The 16,604-nt window shown below is 46.5% G+C and overlaps 1 protein-coding gene and 1 long non-coding RNA gene across 5 annotated transcripts in view; both read left to right on the plus strand.

The window, feature by feature from the left end:
• Positions 1 to 2,741: 2,741 nt before the first annotated feature.
• The window catches only part of KIF13B (kinesin family member 13B), a 124,890-nt gene continuing 111,027 nt past the window's right edge, over positions 2,742 to 16,604 (plus strand). For all 4 annotated transcript variants that reach the window (XM_080585492.1, XM_080585494.1, XM_080585493.1 and 1 more), the window contains exons 1-2: positions 2,742 to 2,935; positions 13,179 to 13,272. In XM_080585492.1, the coding sequence (XP_080441618.1) occupies positions 2,881 to 2,935; positions 13,179 to 13,272 (149 nt within the window). In that variant the 5' untranslated portion in view covers positions 2,742 to 2,880. The remainder of the gene's footprint in view (positions 2,936 to 13,178; positions 13,273 to 16,604) is intronic.
• LOC308192203 lies at positions 4,961 to 12,620 on the plus strand. Its single transcript, XR_013948647.1, has 2 exons — positions 4,961 to 7,789; positions 8,791 to 12,620. It is a non-coding gene; the product is annotated as an uncharacterized lncRNA (long non-coding RNA).

A 16,604-nucleotide genomic window follows, 5' to 3' on the forward strand; every position in this document is an offset into this window, starting at 1 on the left:
AAAGAGCTCCAGACAATTCCCTACAAGACGGGGTTAAGTTGGCGTTTCACAAACTATTTGCCCAGCCTGTCCCTCCCAAGTGAATGCTGCCATCCCCCCCCTTCTTCCTCCCAGCATAATTAGCATGTTCCAGTGCTGTGAATGGAAACAATATCCTCCCTCCAAGCTGTGCCCCTCCAGGGAGATGCTTCCCACAGACTGTGAAACCCCGGGCCAGGGAAAGGGCTTGTCGAGGAATTCACAGTGGGGTAATTACGCCGAGGTAGCTTGTGCCAGTGCGAGTTGCGTTACTGTAATTCATCGCAGGAGACAGCGGCAGCGTAACGAAAATGTCCACAGGCACAAACCGCAGAGAGCCATGAGAAGTTACTGCTCCGGAGCCCTGGGAAGAGTTGATGAGGAAGGACACCCAAGCTGAGGACGGGTCTTCGGGCTCTGAGGATGTCTCCCAGATTTTGAACAAGTTTGCAGAAAGCAGCAACGATTGCATAAAGGATGTGTGCATGTGAAGTTTCTCTTTGGCAGTCAGAACTCGAGTAAGGCTGAAAGGGAGATTTTTTTCAGATTTTAAAGTAAATTCATTTGAAGCAGAAAACTGGAGGGAAGCTTGCAAAATGGCATGCTTGCATTTCGTATTGCTCATGCACACTCAAAACGTGCTGTCACCTTTCTCTAACAAATGAAAAGATGGATATAATCCTTTCCCCAAATGACTTACTGTTTCATTTTACATACAGCAGAGAGACCAGTGGCCGCTAATACCGGAGGAGAAGATGCAGGAGGAAAGCAGAGCCTGGATTTGGGTCACACCTGCTATCCACAGCAGTATGTACATCTGGCCAGTTTCATCCCATTTGTTTAGATCAGATTCCAGGTGACTCAACCCTATGCAAAAAACCCCTCCACTTGCTGCAAAGCCGAGATTATATTTATCTCCATCGCAAAGCACTCGGTTTCAGAAGACGTTGGTGCGGTTTGCTGAGGCCCCAGCTGGAAAATACCACAAGAAGTTCAAAGCCCGGTTTCATCCTGTAATCGGAGCCTCAAGTTCACAAGTGCAAGAACCAACTGTGCAGGCTGCGAGGGGGACGCCCCAGCTCCCGACAAGGCACCGCACGCAGCACAGCTGAACGCAGCACACCGAGGAGTCAATGCATTCTGCTACTACCTGCAAAATCTGTTTGCATTTCAAAGCTTCGGCCACCCTGCTTGGTTTGACCTCCTCCTCCTGCTGTTGTTGTTATTATTATTATTATTATCTACCCTCAAGACAACTTGCTAACCCTCGCGTGCACTTAGGATGCTCTGGCACTCGTGTTAAAAACGTGGGCATTAATCCCCATGTCAGTTAAATGCCAAGTTAATATTGGTATTCTCTCTACCTTGACGAGATATTCTTCTGGTCAGTGAGGCGTGAGATGATATACATTGAGTGCAATTCTTCTGGGCAAAAAGTGCCCTTCTGAAATCTTATATCAAAACCTCTCAGAAGAGGGTGTTATTTATCCTGTCACTGTCACAAAGCCTTGTCCCTGTCCTTGATGTTGATGGGAGTACAATTCTGAATATTTCTTTCTGTCCTCGCTGAAATCTGGCCTTTCAAAATACCACGGAGAGAGCCCTTGTTTTGAACTAAAATAGCAGTGACAAGGTTTTCCAACCGTGACCGTTTAAATGAGATTTTGCATCTCCGCATTAGTTTCATTCTTGCTCTTTGTGGGCAGTGGCTGCAGTTGAGCAGTTGGGCCGTCTGATGGGGAGAAATTCTAACATCATTCGAACAATTATTTAGTTATTATTTTGGTGAACTGCCTTCACTAAGCGAGCTGCAGCGAGCCAGTTAATGACGTGGCCGCAGTGTGTTGCTCTGAGAAGCCAGACCTGACCATCGTTAAATCCACAGTCTCTACACTGGGTTGTCGTTCACGATCTTTAATGTGATGGGATCTTTAACATGATTTTTAATAGCCAGAAATCCCCCACAGCAGCAAAGCAAGGCCATGCTGCTTCATAGAGTAAATCTTGTGGTGAGGTGAGGGTTTCGTCTCAATCCTGTCTCCTCACAGTGGGTATGCTCCAAAATAGTAGATAACTTGAGATTTTCAGGTTTGGTTTTTGCACCATTATTACCGTGAATTCTTGTAATGAATACCAAGTTATCAGACACACAACATTAGCTATCACGTCAAACATTGTCACCTACACTCAGATACGCCCGTCTTCATCCACGTTCATCCCAGCACTCAAAAAGATATAAAACTTTTAATTTTTTTGATAGAGATGGCTTGGTTCAGTCACCAAAGCTGCAGTTTTGCTACCCGTGAGGGTGCAGCAGGTGAACACGAGAGGCAAAGTGACCAGAAGAGACATGTTTAACCCCAAAAGCGGTGTGGAAAGCTGTCTGTGTGCATCACGAAAAATGATTGTGTTCCCCTCAGAAGGTCCCAGGGCACTGCTGGGGACTGAGGTGTGATACCGCTCACTGGCAGCCGAGTGGCAGCGCCTTGGGGCACCCCGAGACCCACCCTGCCAGCACCCAAAACCACAATTTGGCCTCCACTGAAGACCTCTTTCCCCGAGGACTACATATCCCAGCATGCAACGCCACCCCAGGCCGCGACGGCGGGGCCGGACTACAACTCCCATCGCGCATCGCGCCACTCCACCCCCCCTTCTCCCGGCCAGCCCGCCGCGCTGCACGCTGGGGGCTGTAGTCCGGCCGGACGTTGGTCAGGCACGGTGCCTCCCTCCCACCGCCTGCCGGTCTCGCCCCGCTCCGCGCTCCTCCCCGCGCCGCCGCCGGCTGTCCCTCCGCAGACGGAAGCCGAGGAGGGGCCGAAGGGGACCGAGGTGGGCGGGGGGGAGGCCGGAGGGGGCGCGATGGGGGACTCCAAAGTGAAGGTGGCGGTGCGCGTCCGCCCCATGAACCGACGAGGTGAGCCCTTCCTTCCCCTCCTCAGCGCCGGGCGGGGGGGTGTCCGTGTGTCCGGGGTGTCCGTGTGTCCCGGTGTCCCGGGTGTCCGTGTGTCCCGGGTGTCCCAATGTCCGTGTGTCCCGGTCTCCCGGTGTCCGTGTGTCCCAATGTCCCGGTGTCCCTGTGTCCCGGTGTCCGTGTGTCCTGGTGTCCCAATGTCCCGGTGTCCGGGTGTCCCAATGTCCCGGTGTCCGTGTGTCCCAGTGTCCGTGTGTCCCACTGTCCCAGTGTCTGTGTGTCCCGGTGTCCGTGTGTCCCGGGTGTCCCAGTGTCTGTGTGTCCCGGTGTCCGTGTGTCCCAATGTCTGTGTGTCCGTGTGTCCCAGTGTCCCTATGTCCGTCACGGGCTCCAGCTGCGGCTGTCCCCTCAGTAGGGTCGTGCAGCTGGGGGAACCTTCCCCCCTCACACCTCTCTGCCACCTCCCTCCTCAAAACCAACTTATTTCTCCTCGTTCCGCCCCGTTTTAGGGCTTTTTGTGGTGTCCCGGGTGCACGCCTCCCGCACCTGTTTCACAGCCGGGCCCTGCCCTCCCCCAAAGATCTTGTCCTTCTCTCTGATTTGGGGGAAAATTCCTCCTTTTCTGTATTTTCCCTGCGCTAGCCCTCTGCCGTGTCACTTCTTCCCCTCGCCGGGATGGAGTTGACCGGCTGACAGAGGCACCACAAGGGAAAAACAAACGTGGAAGAGGAAGTGTGAACTGAGGAGAGAAGGTTTTGCTGTTTTGTTTTGTGTTTTTTTTTTTTTATTTTCTTTTCCCCTCTCAACGAAACTTGCCTGAGGGTTTTGTTAATCACACCGCGGTCCGGGCATCTGCTTAAATGTTTATGACTCGTCTTAATTAGGAAAACTTGCTCGAGATTACGAGGAAGTAAGCATGAAAAGGGAACTGCAGCCGGGGAGCGGGGAGGTGAAGAAGGCAGCGGTCCAAGGAACGTATAAGGTTTTGTTTTCCCACATTCTCACAGAAGTGTGCCAAGGCCTCCTTCTGGGGAAAGGGGATCGAGGGAAGGCAGGTTAATAGCTGGAGCAGAAAGGGAAGGAAATATAAAGCCCTTTATCTCCTATCTGATCGGAAACAGAATAACTCTTTAACTCCTTCCAGTGAACAATAATAATAAGTTAAAGTCACTGAATAAAGTATTTCCCTACCTTTTAAAATAAAAGCAGGGGAATGTCAAACTATATTCGCAAGAGCTGTCAAGAACCTTGTGCAAAGTAAAGGAGATGGTGTTGATATCCCTATGGTCTGGTGGATTAGGTCAGCTGAGGATAGTTTGACCAGAATCTGCGTTTTTAAAATATTTTTTTTTAAAGTTGTGGCAACGATGCTCAAAACAGAGGGAGGACACGTCCTCCTTGTGAGGAATTGATGGGCGAAGGGAGAGGGACAGGGGGGATGAGATGTTGGGAGCTGGCATCAAATGGGTTGCCCAGGGAGGTGGTGGCGTCACCGTCCCTGGGGGTGTTCAAGGAGAGGCTGGACGTGGTGCTTAGGGACATGGTTTAGGGGTGACATTGGGGGTAGGGGGATGGGTGGGCCAGATGATCTTGGAGGGCTTTTCCAACCCTAATGATTCTGTGACCTGGAAGGTGGTGCCCCGTTTTGGGGATAGTCACGGTCTTTCCTCTTGCTCACGTCCCTTTCCTGTCATAGATCATTTCCTTGCCTGTGACCCAGACCTCTTCTGTGTTGTGCTCTTCACTGCCCAGATTATGGGATCGTACAGCAATTCAGGGCGGAAGGGACCCCTGGAGGTCTCTAGTCCCATCCCCTGCTCAGAGCAGATCGAGCTTGATGAGGCTGCGCAGCTTCTGTCAAGTTGTGGATCTCCAAGGGTGACTAACGCGCCTTTCCCTCCCGGCATATGTTTTGCATATGTTCAGCCCCGACTTTGGGCACGTGTAGTGGTCTTCCAGCTATTTCCAGATAGACACTGAGATCTGCAGAGAATGTACGTGGAGGTGCTGGAGGACGAAGTGGTGAGAATAAAGGGGAAGAAAGGGGTGGAAGGGCTGTAGGTTTAAAGATGTACATATTTGGGAGAATAAGGGAATGTATTGTTATCAGAGCCACCTTATTCTCTCTAAACTTAAAATGTAATGGGCTGAGGAGACAAGCTGGAACCTTGTTATGAGGTGGCTCATCCGGGAGCGATGGATATCCAAGTATCACCCTTGCTGTTGACAAGAGAGAAAGGGGACTCGAATCCCATATCCTGCACGTAGCTCGGCAGTCGGGGCGTTACCTCTCCCCTGTAGGAACAGCTCTGCACCTGTTAAGCATCCCGTTATTTTGTGAGTGATAGCTAAAGCCATGCAAGTCTAGACTCAAAAATCAAATTATTTTTCCTCCCCAAAACAAACTGTCCTGGAATAATTTATTTACTTTTTTAATCAGGTTATTTGCTGTGATCCAGATGCTATAGGCAGTTTTAAACAACTGATACTTGTGTACAGCATTTCTGATGTTCGTAGAAGTTGTAGAAACAGACAGCGAGAAGAAGCCTATTTGTTTTCTCACCGCCACGATGTTAAATTTAAGAATTTGTGTAACTGATTTTCTTACGAGTCATCTAGCTGTAAGACTTCTGTGGCTTTGCTTTTTTAATCAGCCGTGAGGTAAGAGGCGGCTTTCTTGGAAACTCTTTAATCTGCACTTTGTTCTTAATAACGTTTGTATGAAGTTCTGGGGCTTTGGACCTGAAGCAAGTATTTGTTTTCTTCAGGGTCACGAGTAATGTTCTTTCCCTCCCTCTGAACCGAAAGGGCTTAAAACTGCAAACCTGTCAGATGGCTCCAACTGTAGGAGCTGAAGCTCTGAAATATATTCTCAGCGTTTACTTGTGGTGGTGGTGGTTGTCTGTAGCGTTTGAATTATGAATTTCTTAAGGCGAGGGTTTATTAGGTTAATAAAAGCGGTATGTTTAACGATTACTAATTTATACAGCTCATAAAAGTGTAATAGGTTCTGCATGCGTGTTGGAGGGATTTCTACGTCAAATAGTTGGTTAAAGGACTTGCATTTCAAGGTGATCTTATTGAGGGTCCTGCTTCTGTTTCATGCAAAGTGGCAATCCCTTAAGTAAGCTTACAGTACTAATTTTTAGCAGTGAGGGGAAGCATTCATAATTGTACTTGAATTATTTTTTTATTTAGGCTTTCTTTTTTTACATCTTGCTTCAAATTAGACCCCAATCCTACAGGCTGTGTATGGAAGCCATGATTTATAAAACAACGTCTGGGTCTTTTCACCTGCAGTGTCACACTTCCGAAGTTGTAAGCCCTTGTAGGCAGTAATCGGGACTTCTTTTTTTGTACTTTGTGAGCAGAGATCTCGATTAACATGCAGTTATAAAGGAAATAGTTCAGCTTGTTTTATTTAAGAAGACTCTTAAAGTCATTTTTTCCTTGGTTTTATTGCAGTACGTCATTCGCTAAAATATTTCCTAGTGCACCACTTGTTCAGATGGGTTTTTGACACCACTCGGTGACTTCAGGTGTTGTATTTTAGGGTTGCAGCGGGTTTCCCTTTATCAATGTTGTCAGTGCTTCACTTCACTTAGCAGATATTCATTACGTTTCAGGTAAACGCTGCGTAGAGCTCAAGCCATACCACGAGGCAAAGCCAAAGACAGCTTGAGGCTTTTTATTTAAGATCTGTCTTACTGAATATTTTGGTTTCGGGTGACGTTGGCGTACACGCATCCCATAAGCGGGTTCAAATCCTTGCGTTTGTGTGTCTGTGAATCAACCGCGCGGAGCGTGGGCATCCGCTCTTCCTGCAGGTTTGTGGCACCGTGGCACGGGGTCGATGGCTTCCAGGGGAAATCTCTGGGTTGCCTGTAAATAGACGTTGGCGTCTATCACGTTGAAGCGTGTTCATCTGGACTAGTTTCTGGGTTCAGATGCTGCTCGTTGACGATAAAGCTGCTGCATGCAGCGCTTGCGAGGAAGGAATTTGCTGCCCTGTCTGTAAGCTGAGGGCGGTGTTAGGTGCTGGTTTGCTGTCCTCCTGCTCCCTAGAGGAGGTTGCATTCCCAGTCCACTGAAATGGAGACAGGGGCGGTTCTTCTGTGTTTGTTTGTTTTTTTCCCCAGCAAAGATTACAACAGAAACGTTTTATCTATAAATCGGGGTTTGTGCAAGCGGTCTTATAGGGTTAATTATGGTATTAGAGTAAACGAAACGGCACCTGTTGTGTTCTGATGGCAGCGTACAAAACACCAGGCTGTCCTGCCCTATAAACCTTGTGATAAACGAGCACCTCGACTTTTTAGTGCTTCCTGTTGGTTGTTGATAACCTATGAAATAGTGTTTGCGGTGTGAGCCGGATTAACCTGGAGGAAGGGTGACAAATGGGCAAAGCACGCAGAGTCGGTGTTTCACCTTGCATTCCTCAGCCAGGCAGTCGTATTTTAAGGACTCCGCAGGTGCTACGAGCTTATTCCCCACCGCCAGAGAAACTGGTGAGACTACCACGCACTCAAACGTGGATGCCGCAGAAGGCAAGCAATTCCTGTGCTAATTATATCTTTAGAGCTAGCCGTAAGTGCAGTACGAGGTTACCTTTCTGCTCTGGTTTCACGTTTTGTCTTCACGAAGCCAACAAAAGATCAGATGCGCTCACTGCGAATAGTTCTGCCCTGGCTTTTAGTGGCAGAGGAAACGTTAGTGCATTTCGTTCCTGGTGACTTTGAAGGTGAAACAAGAAAGCCACCAAGAAGACAACAGAAAGCCACCACCCCGATGAAATCGCCTGGTCCTGGGAGCTGAGCAGCGCACGCAGCACTGACCACGAGGCAGGTTAATGTCCAGGTACACGGAGCGCCATCACTGAAGCTGTTTGGCAAGCTCTCTTCTTGCAGAAAACGAAACAGCGGAAGGTCAAATAAACAAACAAGCAATATTTACCCTTTGGGTGAAGTAGCCTTAACAAGCGAAGGGCTTGCTTGCGGCCGTGCTCATGCGTGAGCTGACGTACGCCTCATCACGGAGATAATACCGTGTGCCCCGCCAGATGCGCTCATGCATATTTGATGACCTCTAATTGCTGCAAACTGAAAATTTCATGATCGATATTTGTGCAGTGAATGTATAGCAGAGAAGCTTGAAAGGTGCCTCCTTAGACTTCACGTAGGCTTAAGGGACGAGTCAAATCAGTGTAGTATTTTTGTCCTGAATGTGTAAATTAGTGTGGCTTATAATTAATGTCCTAAGAGTGCTATTAGGCTAACTATTTTTTTTTTTCCATTTAAGCTCTTAGCGCTGTCATTTACTTATAAGTTATTTTTGCTCTCTGTTGTGTAGCCAGTTGGTTTTCCCTTTTATTTGTGTTGGCGTCTGCATAGTGAAGGGCAAAGAGAAAAATCACTCTTAAGGCAACAAACACTGGCAGGGAGACGTGGGGACCTGTTGTGTTTGAACTGGCTTCCAGCTTTCTGAAAAAAACAGCAACAAAAGCAAACAACAGCCTCGTGGGTTGTTTTTTTTAGCTGACTTTCACTTAGCGTGCGATAAATATTTTTAAATGAGTATTTAAACATTTTTCAGTGTTCTTGCTGTTTGCTTTTTCGGACCGAGGAAGGCAGAGGAAACTAATTTCTTATTCAGTGCCACTTGCAGGCACGACATTCCGGTTCTAACCTTCAAGGGAATGTTAAGCTTGTGAAAATCTGCTGGCAATTTACAAAACACAATTTCTGTCGTCTCGGTCTTTACAGGAGATTATTCTGAGCTGTTGTATTTGGGGCCAGTTTTGACTTACGAGCTTAGTACGTGCACTTTAAGCCTTTCATGTTTTATTTTTTTTACCCCAGTTAATTTCTCTGAAGCCCCAAGAGCAGCCGTGCTGGCTCCCAGTGACTGCCGACCCCAATGTCCTGTCTCCGAGGGGACCTTTCTGCAGCTGCCCTGCACCCAGTAGTAGGACCAGGAAGAATCTGGTGCAGGTTTTATTTGACCTGGCTCGTAGCACCAGGTTCACATGTTTGTTTCAGTAGGATTTGGGATCAAATAGTATTCAAAAGGGCTGAAAAAATGGTCAGCCATCAGAAATAAGAGTTTCTTAAATTGAAATCTGGTGGAAAAAAAGTTGTATGGAAATGAAGGCTTTTGATGGCTTGGTAAGTGCTTTCCCTTAGTTTATCTTATAGAATGTGGCAACAAGTCAAGTATGTAAAGAGGAAAGTATAGAAGGCCAAATAAGTCGCAACAGACATTTCAGCTACTCCGGCTGTTGGACTAGAAGCCGTTATGCCGCGGTCCCAACCACCAATTTAATAAATTGCAGACAAACTTACTTACTGTATCATCTTTCCTTTTAAGATCATCTCAAACCTCCCGGTGAAGGCTGTCGCCGAGGATCATTTTGTCTGGTAACCTTTAAGGGGATGACTTTTTTAGGGTAGTGGCTGTAAAGCCCGTGGGATCAGCACGTGGAAAACACCATGGAAAAAAAAAACAACGTTAAAAACTGTTCTGGAAAATCTGCTGTGCTGAGTTTACAAGTACCAGAGGCGTGACAGCTATTACGGAGGGAATGGAAACTCCTACCTGTCTTTGGGAGCATACCAGCATATCTCTAGCCTGCTGAATCCACCGTGGTGTGCAGTGGTATGCTGCCCCAGGGTTTGCTTTTCCTGCTCGCTCTCGTTTTCTGACTTTTCTCTACCCTGTCTGAGCCATGCTGAATTTCTTAGGTTAGTGAAAAAGGCCAAAGTGTATGGGTGGTGTGATTTATTTAATTTTTTTTGCAATGCCCGTAAGGCTTATCAAAGACATAATGATTTAGGATTTGCACGTGAGTATGGTTTCACCTAAGATCTGCGTTGCTTGAATCCCCGTTTTTATTGTCTGAGGAAACTTTTTGTAAGGAGTAGAGAAATCAAGAGAAACGGTAAGGAGAGTGGCCTCCTTCAAGGCCCAGCTTCCACTTTGACAAGTAAAATAAAAAGTCAACTCTGTGAGTAGCTTGGATGCACATGGCTTGACAACGAGTTTTGTGCTCAGCCCAGCTTCGCTGAGCAACTTCTACAGCTCTGAAACGTAAACGTGGAAAAATGATCGAGATGTTACCCGTTTATTATGGATGTCACAATTCCCTTACGCTGCAGCAATGGAAGAAGCTTTCGTTCCCCTCAATACGCATCTCTTGAGATGCCGAGAGTTTGAGTTCTGATTTTTTGGAAGGCAATTAGCTGATGAGTTTCTTGATTTGATGAAGCAAATGAGCAGTTGATTGTGTTTGCTCGGGAATTAATGAGTGAAGGTAGAAGAAGGTTAGGAATAATAATAGGTGAGATTTTTAAGTCTTGGTGGTTTAATGATGAAAACACAGAGCCACGATGATTTGTGATAACACTCTGAAGTTTGACTGTGTGAGCCACTTCTGTCATCGTTTCGCTCCTCAAAGCCGTGCTGTCTGGAAGAGAAAACCAACAAAAAACTTATCTATGTCTGCGTGGAAAGAAACAATAATCCCCAGCCCTGACAAACGACGACTCCTCCTCGCTGCAAGATGAACTAACCAGGGGTTTTGCTTATCCTCTTGCTTTGATGCAGCCTGATTGTGCTTGTTGTTCAGGGGCAGCAAGAGCACTGCTTGCTTGGGAGATGCTGAAACTAGTAAAAGTAAGGGCGGAGTACGTGTGATCGTATGAAAAGGAGGAGGAAGGTAGTTTCTCTATAAGACTAACCTGCTTTAATGACATTGAAGACTTAATGAGGTGGAAATGATGATGATAGGATTTGCAGTACTAGCTAATGTAAGATTCATCTCTGAGCCTACCGGGATCGTTAAAGAAATCAGAAATCAAAGAATACGCTTTGTGATGGAGACAGAATTTGTAAAAAGTGTACGATGAGCTATGGAAACAAGTTTTAAACTACTTTTTCAGCAAAAAGAAGAGCTGCCCTGTGAAACTTTTGCCCAGGTAACTGGAATACGTGTCCGGAAGGGGATCTGATAGCTAACCCAGCTTGGAGGCTGAATAAAACCCTCTCTTAGGATTTATTCCCCGGGACACCGTGAGCTGGTGTAGCAGTTCAGGCTCAGCCAGGAGAAGGGCTTGCTCTTCTGCCTCCTCAATCCCCCTGTACCCTCTTGTTTGCACTGCCTTTGGCGCTCTTCAGACCTCTCACTGGGCTGATGTAACCTTCTGTAGTGCCCGAACACATCCCTTTTTTACCGTTGGGTGGTTTTCTGCCAAGGGAGCGACTTAATGACTTGCAGAGGAGTCCGGCGAGCACGGCAGTGGTGGCAGGTAAGCCGCAGGCACATATAGGCAGGAGGACTGTTCCCTGCCTGGCAATAGCTGGCTGTTAGTTCAGCTCACCTCATCTGTGCCCTGCGTGTACGATCCCCAGATAAGGGATTTTAACATTATCTTGCTGATGGCAGCAGGCAAGGTGTGCTTTACACGATGAACTGGCTTTGAATCGTCCCTCTTTTCCTGCAAGGGCGTCACTCTGAGGACCTCCTGTATCCTGTCTGTGTGCTCTCCTAGAGGTATTTCACAAAGAGATGTACAAGACCTCGAGTTTCGTGGGCAGTCGCGGATACAAGACCTGCCATCAGCATTCTCTCTCAGGAGGTAGATTAAAAAAAACGTGACAGCGACCACAGTGCTTACGCCCAGAGCGAGCCTTCTGCTTTGCATAAGGGAAGTAGCATATAAAAACCTTGGTCCGTGGTTGAGGAAAAGCAGGTCACTGCAACGCAGAACGTTAATCACTAACCAGCCAGGCCAAGATAAAGTGGCATGTCAGATCTGGGACGTACGAAGAGTATAATTTGAGCTAAGCAAGCATGCGTTGCGTATTAATGTTAGGTAAATTGGCTTTCAGGGTGTGGAGAGAAATTAAAATAAACAGCAGCTTCTGAAACTTGTCTGTCTCTTCCTTCCACAAAAGCGGAGTTTAATAACAGAGGAGAAGTTTGTTCAGAAAGAATTCCAGTTTCAGTTTCATGTGGCTGCTTGCTCTGACCTGGTAATCTTTGGCTTTCTTTGCTGTCTTTCAAATAGTGAAAAATGTATCACATCTCGTACAAAAAGTCAAGGAAAGAAACTTCCTCTTGTATTATTTAACAGTAGAAAGACGCCTGTGAGGTGCCCTGCAATAAATTAAACCTGTGGTCTTTGCCTGAGAGATTTGCAGTGTGAGTTTATAAGGTGCTGCGAGGTAAAAGAGCAGGCAGAGGTGACACGGAAGGAAGGAGCAGAGATGAAGGAAGGTGAGGATTATAATTAACGTGATTAGACGGGAGCGTATTTCGGTGATTCAGGTGAGGTGCTGAATCTTTACGGAGGTGGTTGTGCGTTGCCTCTTGCCATCACAGCGCTCGAGAGCACTCGGGGCGTCCCATTTGTGTCTCCTGTTTGTAGGCACCAGCGTCTGGGTGCGCTTTCCAGGCTCAGCATCGGTGTAAGAAGACAGGACTGCACCGGTGTCTGTAGGCAGGGACTTGGGTTGCAAGTGGCAGTTTGCTTTTTTATATCTAACTCCCTCTGTCATTGGGTGGATACCCTGCACGGTTGTCGGCGTTATCTGAAGCTTTTATTTTGTTTTCCCCGCCTCTTCCGCTAAAGAGTGGGATTTATTCTAAATATTCCTATTACTCATAGGTCATATCCCATTGCTTAGCATCGTTTGGAAGAGTTGGCCTTTCCAGCTTCCTTGGAGCCCGTGGGGTGGGCTAAGCCCCTTTCTGCACACTCAGACCAAAATTATTTTTGATGGGACTTGAATTTCCCCGAGCAGGTGCCCCGGGCCGGACAGCTGGCACGGGGTGCTGCGGTATCACACGAGTGGCCGGGAAAACGTGCTGCAGATGGTCGGGGCAGCTTTCCTTCCAAGAATTGAGTTGTCTCGGAGGGAAATGAGGAGAGTTGTCCAAGTGGTCCCATGCCTAACGGTTCTGTCCCCAGCAGAAATTTCATACCGCCTCGTATCCGCTGATCGTCCTTCAGCAAAACCTAAAGCGCTCCTTCTTGGCGTGAAAAGAGCGCGTGCTTTAAAGCTGGACAGAATCCATCCCAGCAGAATATCTCTACGAGAGGAATTTGGCAGTAGTCCTGTTGCTATTCTCCAGCTGATGGGTGGCTGTCAGGCTGCGTGAATAAATTTGGTGTCTGGAGGAAGTAATGGTGGATATAATCCGGGAGCTTTGAGAGCGGCACTTGACACTTTTCTCATTTCTTTATAGAGCTTGATCTGCATACAAAATGTGTGGTGGATGTGGATGCAAACAAGGTTATTCTTCACCCCGTAAACACCAACCTTTCAAAAGGAGATGCCAGGTAAGATGTTTTGAATGAGAAAGGTCAGGTTTCATAAATTAAATATGAGGCTAACAACTGGGAAACGTAGGCCTTGATAGAGGGCTTTCATATTCCTTCTGCTATGTAGTTACCAGCATCTATAAGGTAAAGCTGACTGTGCCATGCTGGGAAGATGCTTTGAAAAGCAAATACTGCCTTTTAAAATGAGTGTTTGCTTCCTGCTCTAAACAATGTGCTAGCAATTAATGGGTCTGAACTGTTTTCATTCCTTCTCGTGCGCTATTATGGGACTGGAGATATTTAAATCTGCAGAATCATTTGAGCAGGGCACAGTTTGTCGTTTTGGAATGAAATCAATCTTCACAGTTATTTTCTCATCACGGGCTTGAACGGAATAGCGTGTATGAAGGGGTATAGGGACATGCTGGAGAGGTGTAGCTCTCGAGGGTCGTGACGGCGGTGGGGCATCAAAAATGCATCAGAAATACTTGGAGAGGTGGCTAAGGTAGGGACTTGTGGAGTAGGGTTTGTGGAGGAACGGGCATAGATTTGTTAAACTTGTGAAACTGAAAAGTCGTGTTGTTGTTGGTAGGGTTCAGGTTGGGAGCAGTTAATTTATTGCTTGTTTGCAAGGGAAGGAAATGAAAAGCTTGTGTGCGTGAAACAAAATAACAGGGGTCCAGGAAAAGGCAAAAGCTGTTCCTGGCCATGTACAGTCGATCCTGATCTGTTTTCTGGTAAGGAAAAAAAAAAAAAGGGGGGGTGGAGGGGTGACAGAACTGAGAGAAATTCAGCTAAACACACAGAAGAGCTTTGTTTAAATGCAACGTGTTGTAGTTTTCACGGAAAAAAATGTTTTTATCATGTTTTATCATGTGAAGCTGCGCTGTACATCACAGATGGGGTGAAGGACGCTGTTAGGCTTCACCAACCCCAAGTGGTAACATGCCGAAAAGCCAACATAATCAACTGAATCAATTGCAGTATGCATTTTCTATTGACACCAGCTAAAAGACTTACTGCAGACAATGGGGTTGGAGCTTTAAGAAGGTCCTTAAAAATGGCTGTGTGGGGCGGGGTGGTTTTGTTTGTGTTCATATCTGCCTCCTCCAGAAACACGTGTATTGTTCAGCTGCCAAATACCTGTGCTGACTTGAGCCTCTCAAACCACGCAAAATGGCAGGAAAGGGAGATTCTCAAAAGCCAGGTTAGTCAGCGGTATTAAGGACGTTATCCGGAGTGTCTCTGAAATGTGGCAGCCGAGCGAACGCTGCGCAGTTTATCCTCACTAATGTGTGTTTGCAAATGTTCATACTGCAGTCGTGAGAGAATAACGTAATGCAAATCGTGCCCCCCGGCGAGGGAGGGAATCGTTTGGCAATCGCCTTGACTTCCCAGGCAAGGTGGTGAGTCTTGTGTGAGAACCCAGCGCCCCGGACTGAAGAATGGCTCATTTGCATTTTCACAAATACCCATTGCTAATCTAAGCAGCAAGCAGGGTGAATTTATACGGGGTGATTACTACAAGGGGGAGAAGCGGAGGCCCATTAGCTGCCCTGAAGATTTGCCTGCAAACAGGGAGACAACGTATCGCAGAAGCATTAATTTGAAGCAGTGAGGATTTGGAAGAGGATCCTCTCCAGAATGTAATCCCCTCGAGAGGGGCTGCCACTCAGTTGCCTTGGCTTCTGCAGCTCCATCAGAGGAATCTCGAATATCAGCTCAAGGAAGAAGTTGGTTTTAATTATGGTTTTCTAGGTTTGGGGTTCATTTGTTTTCAAATTCTGTGTCTATTTCCAAATCTACACTCAACAGCTTTGCCTTGTGCTATAAAATCATTTTGATTTTAGGCTTGTGTAGTGCTCAAAGTGAGTTCAGGGAATTCTGACACATCTCATATGCTCTTACTTCGCAGAGAAAAGAAAAATAATACTGTAAATAAACTACTTAGATGCTTGCAAAGCAGGGTACATTTGAAAACCTTAAGACCTTGTCTACATTTCTCATTAAGATGCTACAGTCAACTTAGGAACCAGGAAAAGAATTTGAGGAGCAGAAATCTGCTGTTCCAACCCTGCTTGTATATGACTCAGCCAACAGTTGCAAAAACAACCTGTGACTTTGGGAAACGTGTATGTTTTCCCACTTCCATCCTCTCTGGTAGAAACCAAGTCTGGGTGATGGGTAGGTATAAATAACCAGTAAGTGAATTAGCCCGGGTCACAGGTAGGTATATTTGTTGTATAGGTTATAGGTATATTGCTGACAGTGCTGTTAAAATGGCAAATACCTGACACAATGTTCTCCATCATCTCTTAGTTAAAGACAAGAAGTAGGTTTTGGAGATCCTGAGTGATATACCCACCTGCATCTGCTTTCCTGTAGGACCCTGGGAGGAAAAAAAAAGTCAGAAAATCCACTTTCTATGCACTTCATGTTTTGATGGATACCCAGCTTGAGGTGTGTGAGACCTGACTTGTGGAGGCAGCGAATTGTGTTGATGTAATCGCTGTTGAAACATTTTCAGGTCTTCAGAAAAAGAGTCTGGCAGCTTCAAATTTTCCATTAAAAATGAAGGAATGATTTGGAGATCCAGGTGGCAGCTGATCGGCCTCTTTTTCTTCTGTGTCTACAAACTGAATATAATATTTGCACATTTCTCTAGGGACTTGAGGATTAGGAAATGCATGTAAAACACTTGCTCTCAAAAAAGGAAGTTTGTTTTTGTACAACTTCAGAAATCTAGCATCCTTGTGTTAGTTTTCCTTAACCAAGAAATGACCTTTCTTGAGACAGAAATGCAGCCAGTTGTGGTATTGAGCGATCGCTGATAGTGCTCCGCTGGTTTCAGTGATCTTGTGCAGAAGATCAATTTTAAAATTGGATGACCTCTGGGCTGGGTAGACTTTGTTACCAACCTTGGGATATTGGGCTTGGGTTGGTTGAGTTGTGGTTTCTCATATTACAGTTAAAATTGTGCTGCCTGGAAATGGACAACCTTTTCTTCAGTTGCTTTTATACAATGATTTGCCACAGCGCCTGGAGTTTCATCACACGTTTCCCCAGATAATGACCTTTTAAAATCAAAATCTCCCTTTTCAAGGATGTATGAACCTCCAGGGATTGGGTATAAACGAGCAACATCACCAGCGTGACCTGTCTGCCGTGTGTAGTTCTCTGTTGCAAATGTCAGGGCTAAAGTTTATCAGCACAGGATTTACTGTGACTGCAGAGGTTGCTCAGAACATGGTTACTTGGTGGCTAGGGCTTGAAAGAGGCTCTGAACTTATGAAATGAAGAGAGAAATCTGACAGCAACAATTGGAATATTTATACGAATTCTTTTGAAAA

Source organism: Anser brachyrhynchus (genome assembly GCF_964034855.1).
Source record: "Anser brachyrhynchus genome assembly, chromosome: 3".
In the NCBI taxonomy this organism is placed as follows: Eukaryota; Metazoa; Chordata; class Aves; order Anseriformes; family Anatidae; genus Anser; species Anser brachyrhynchus.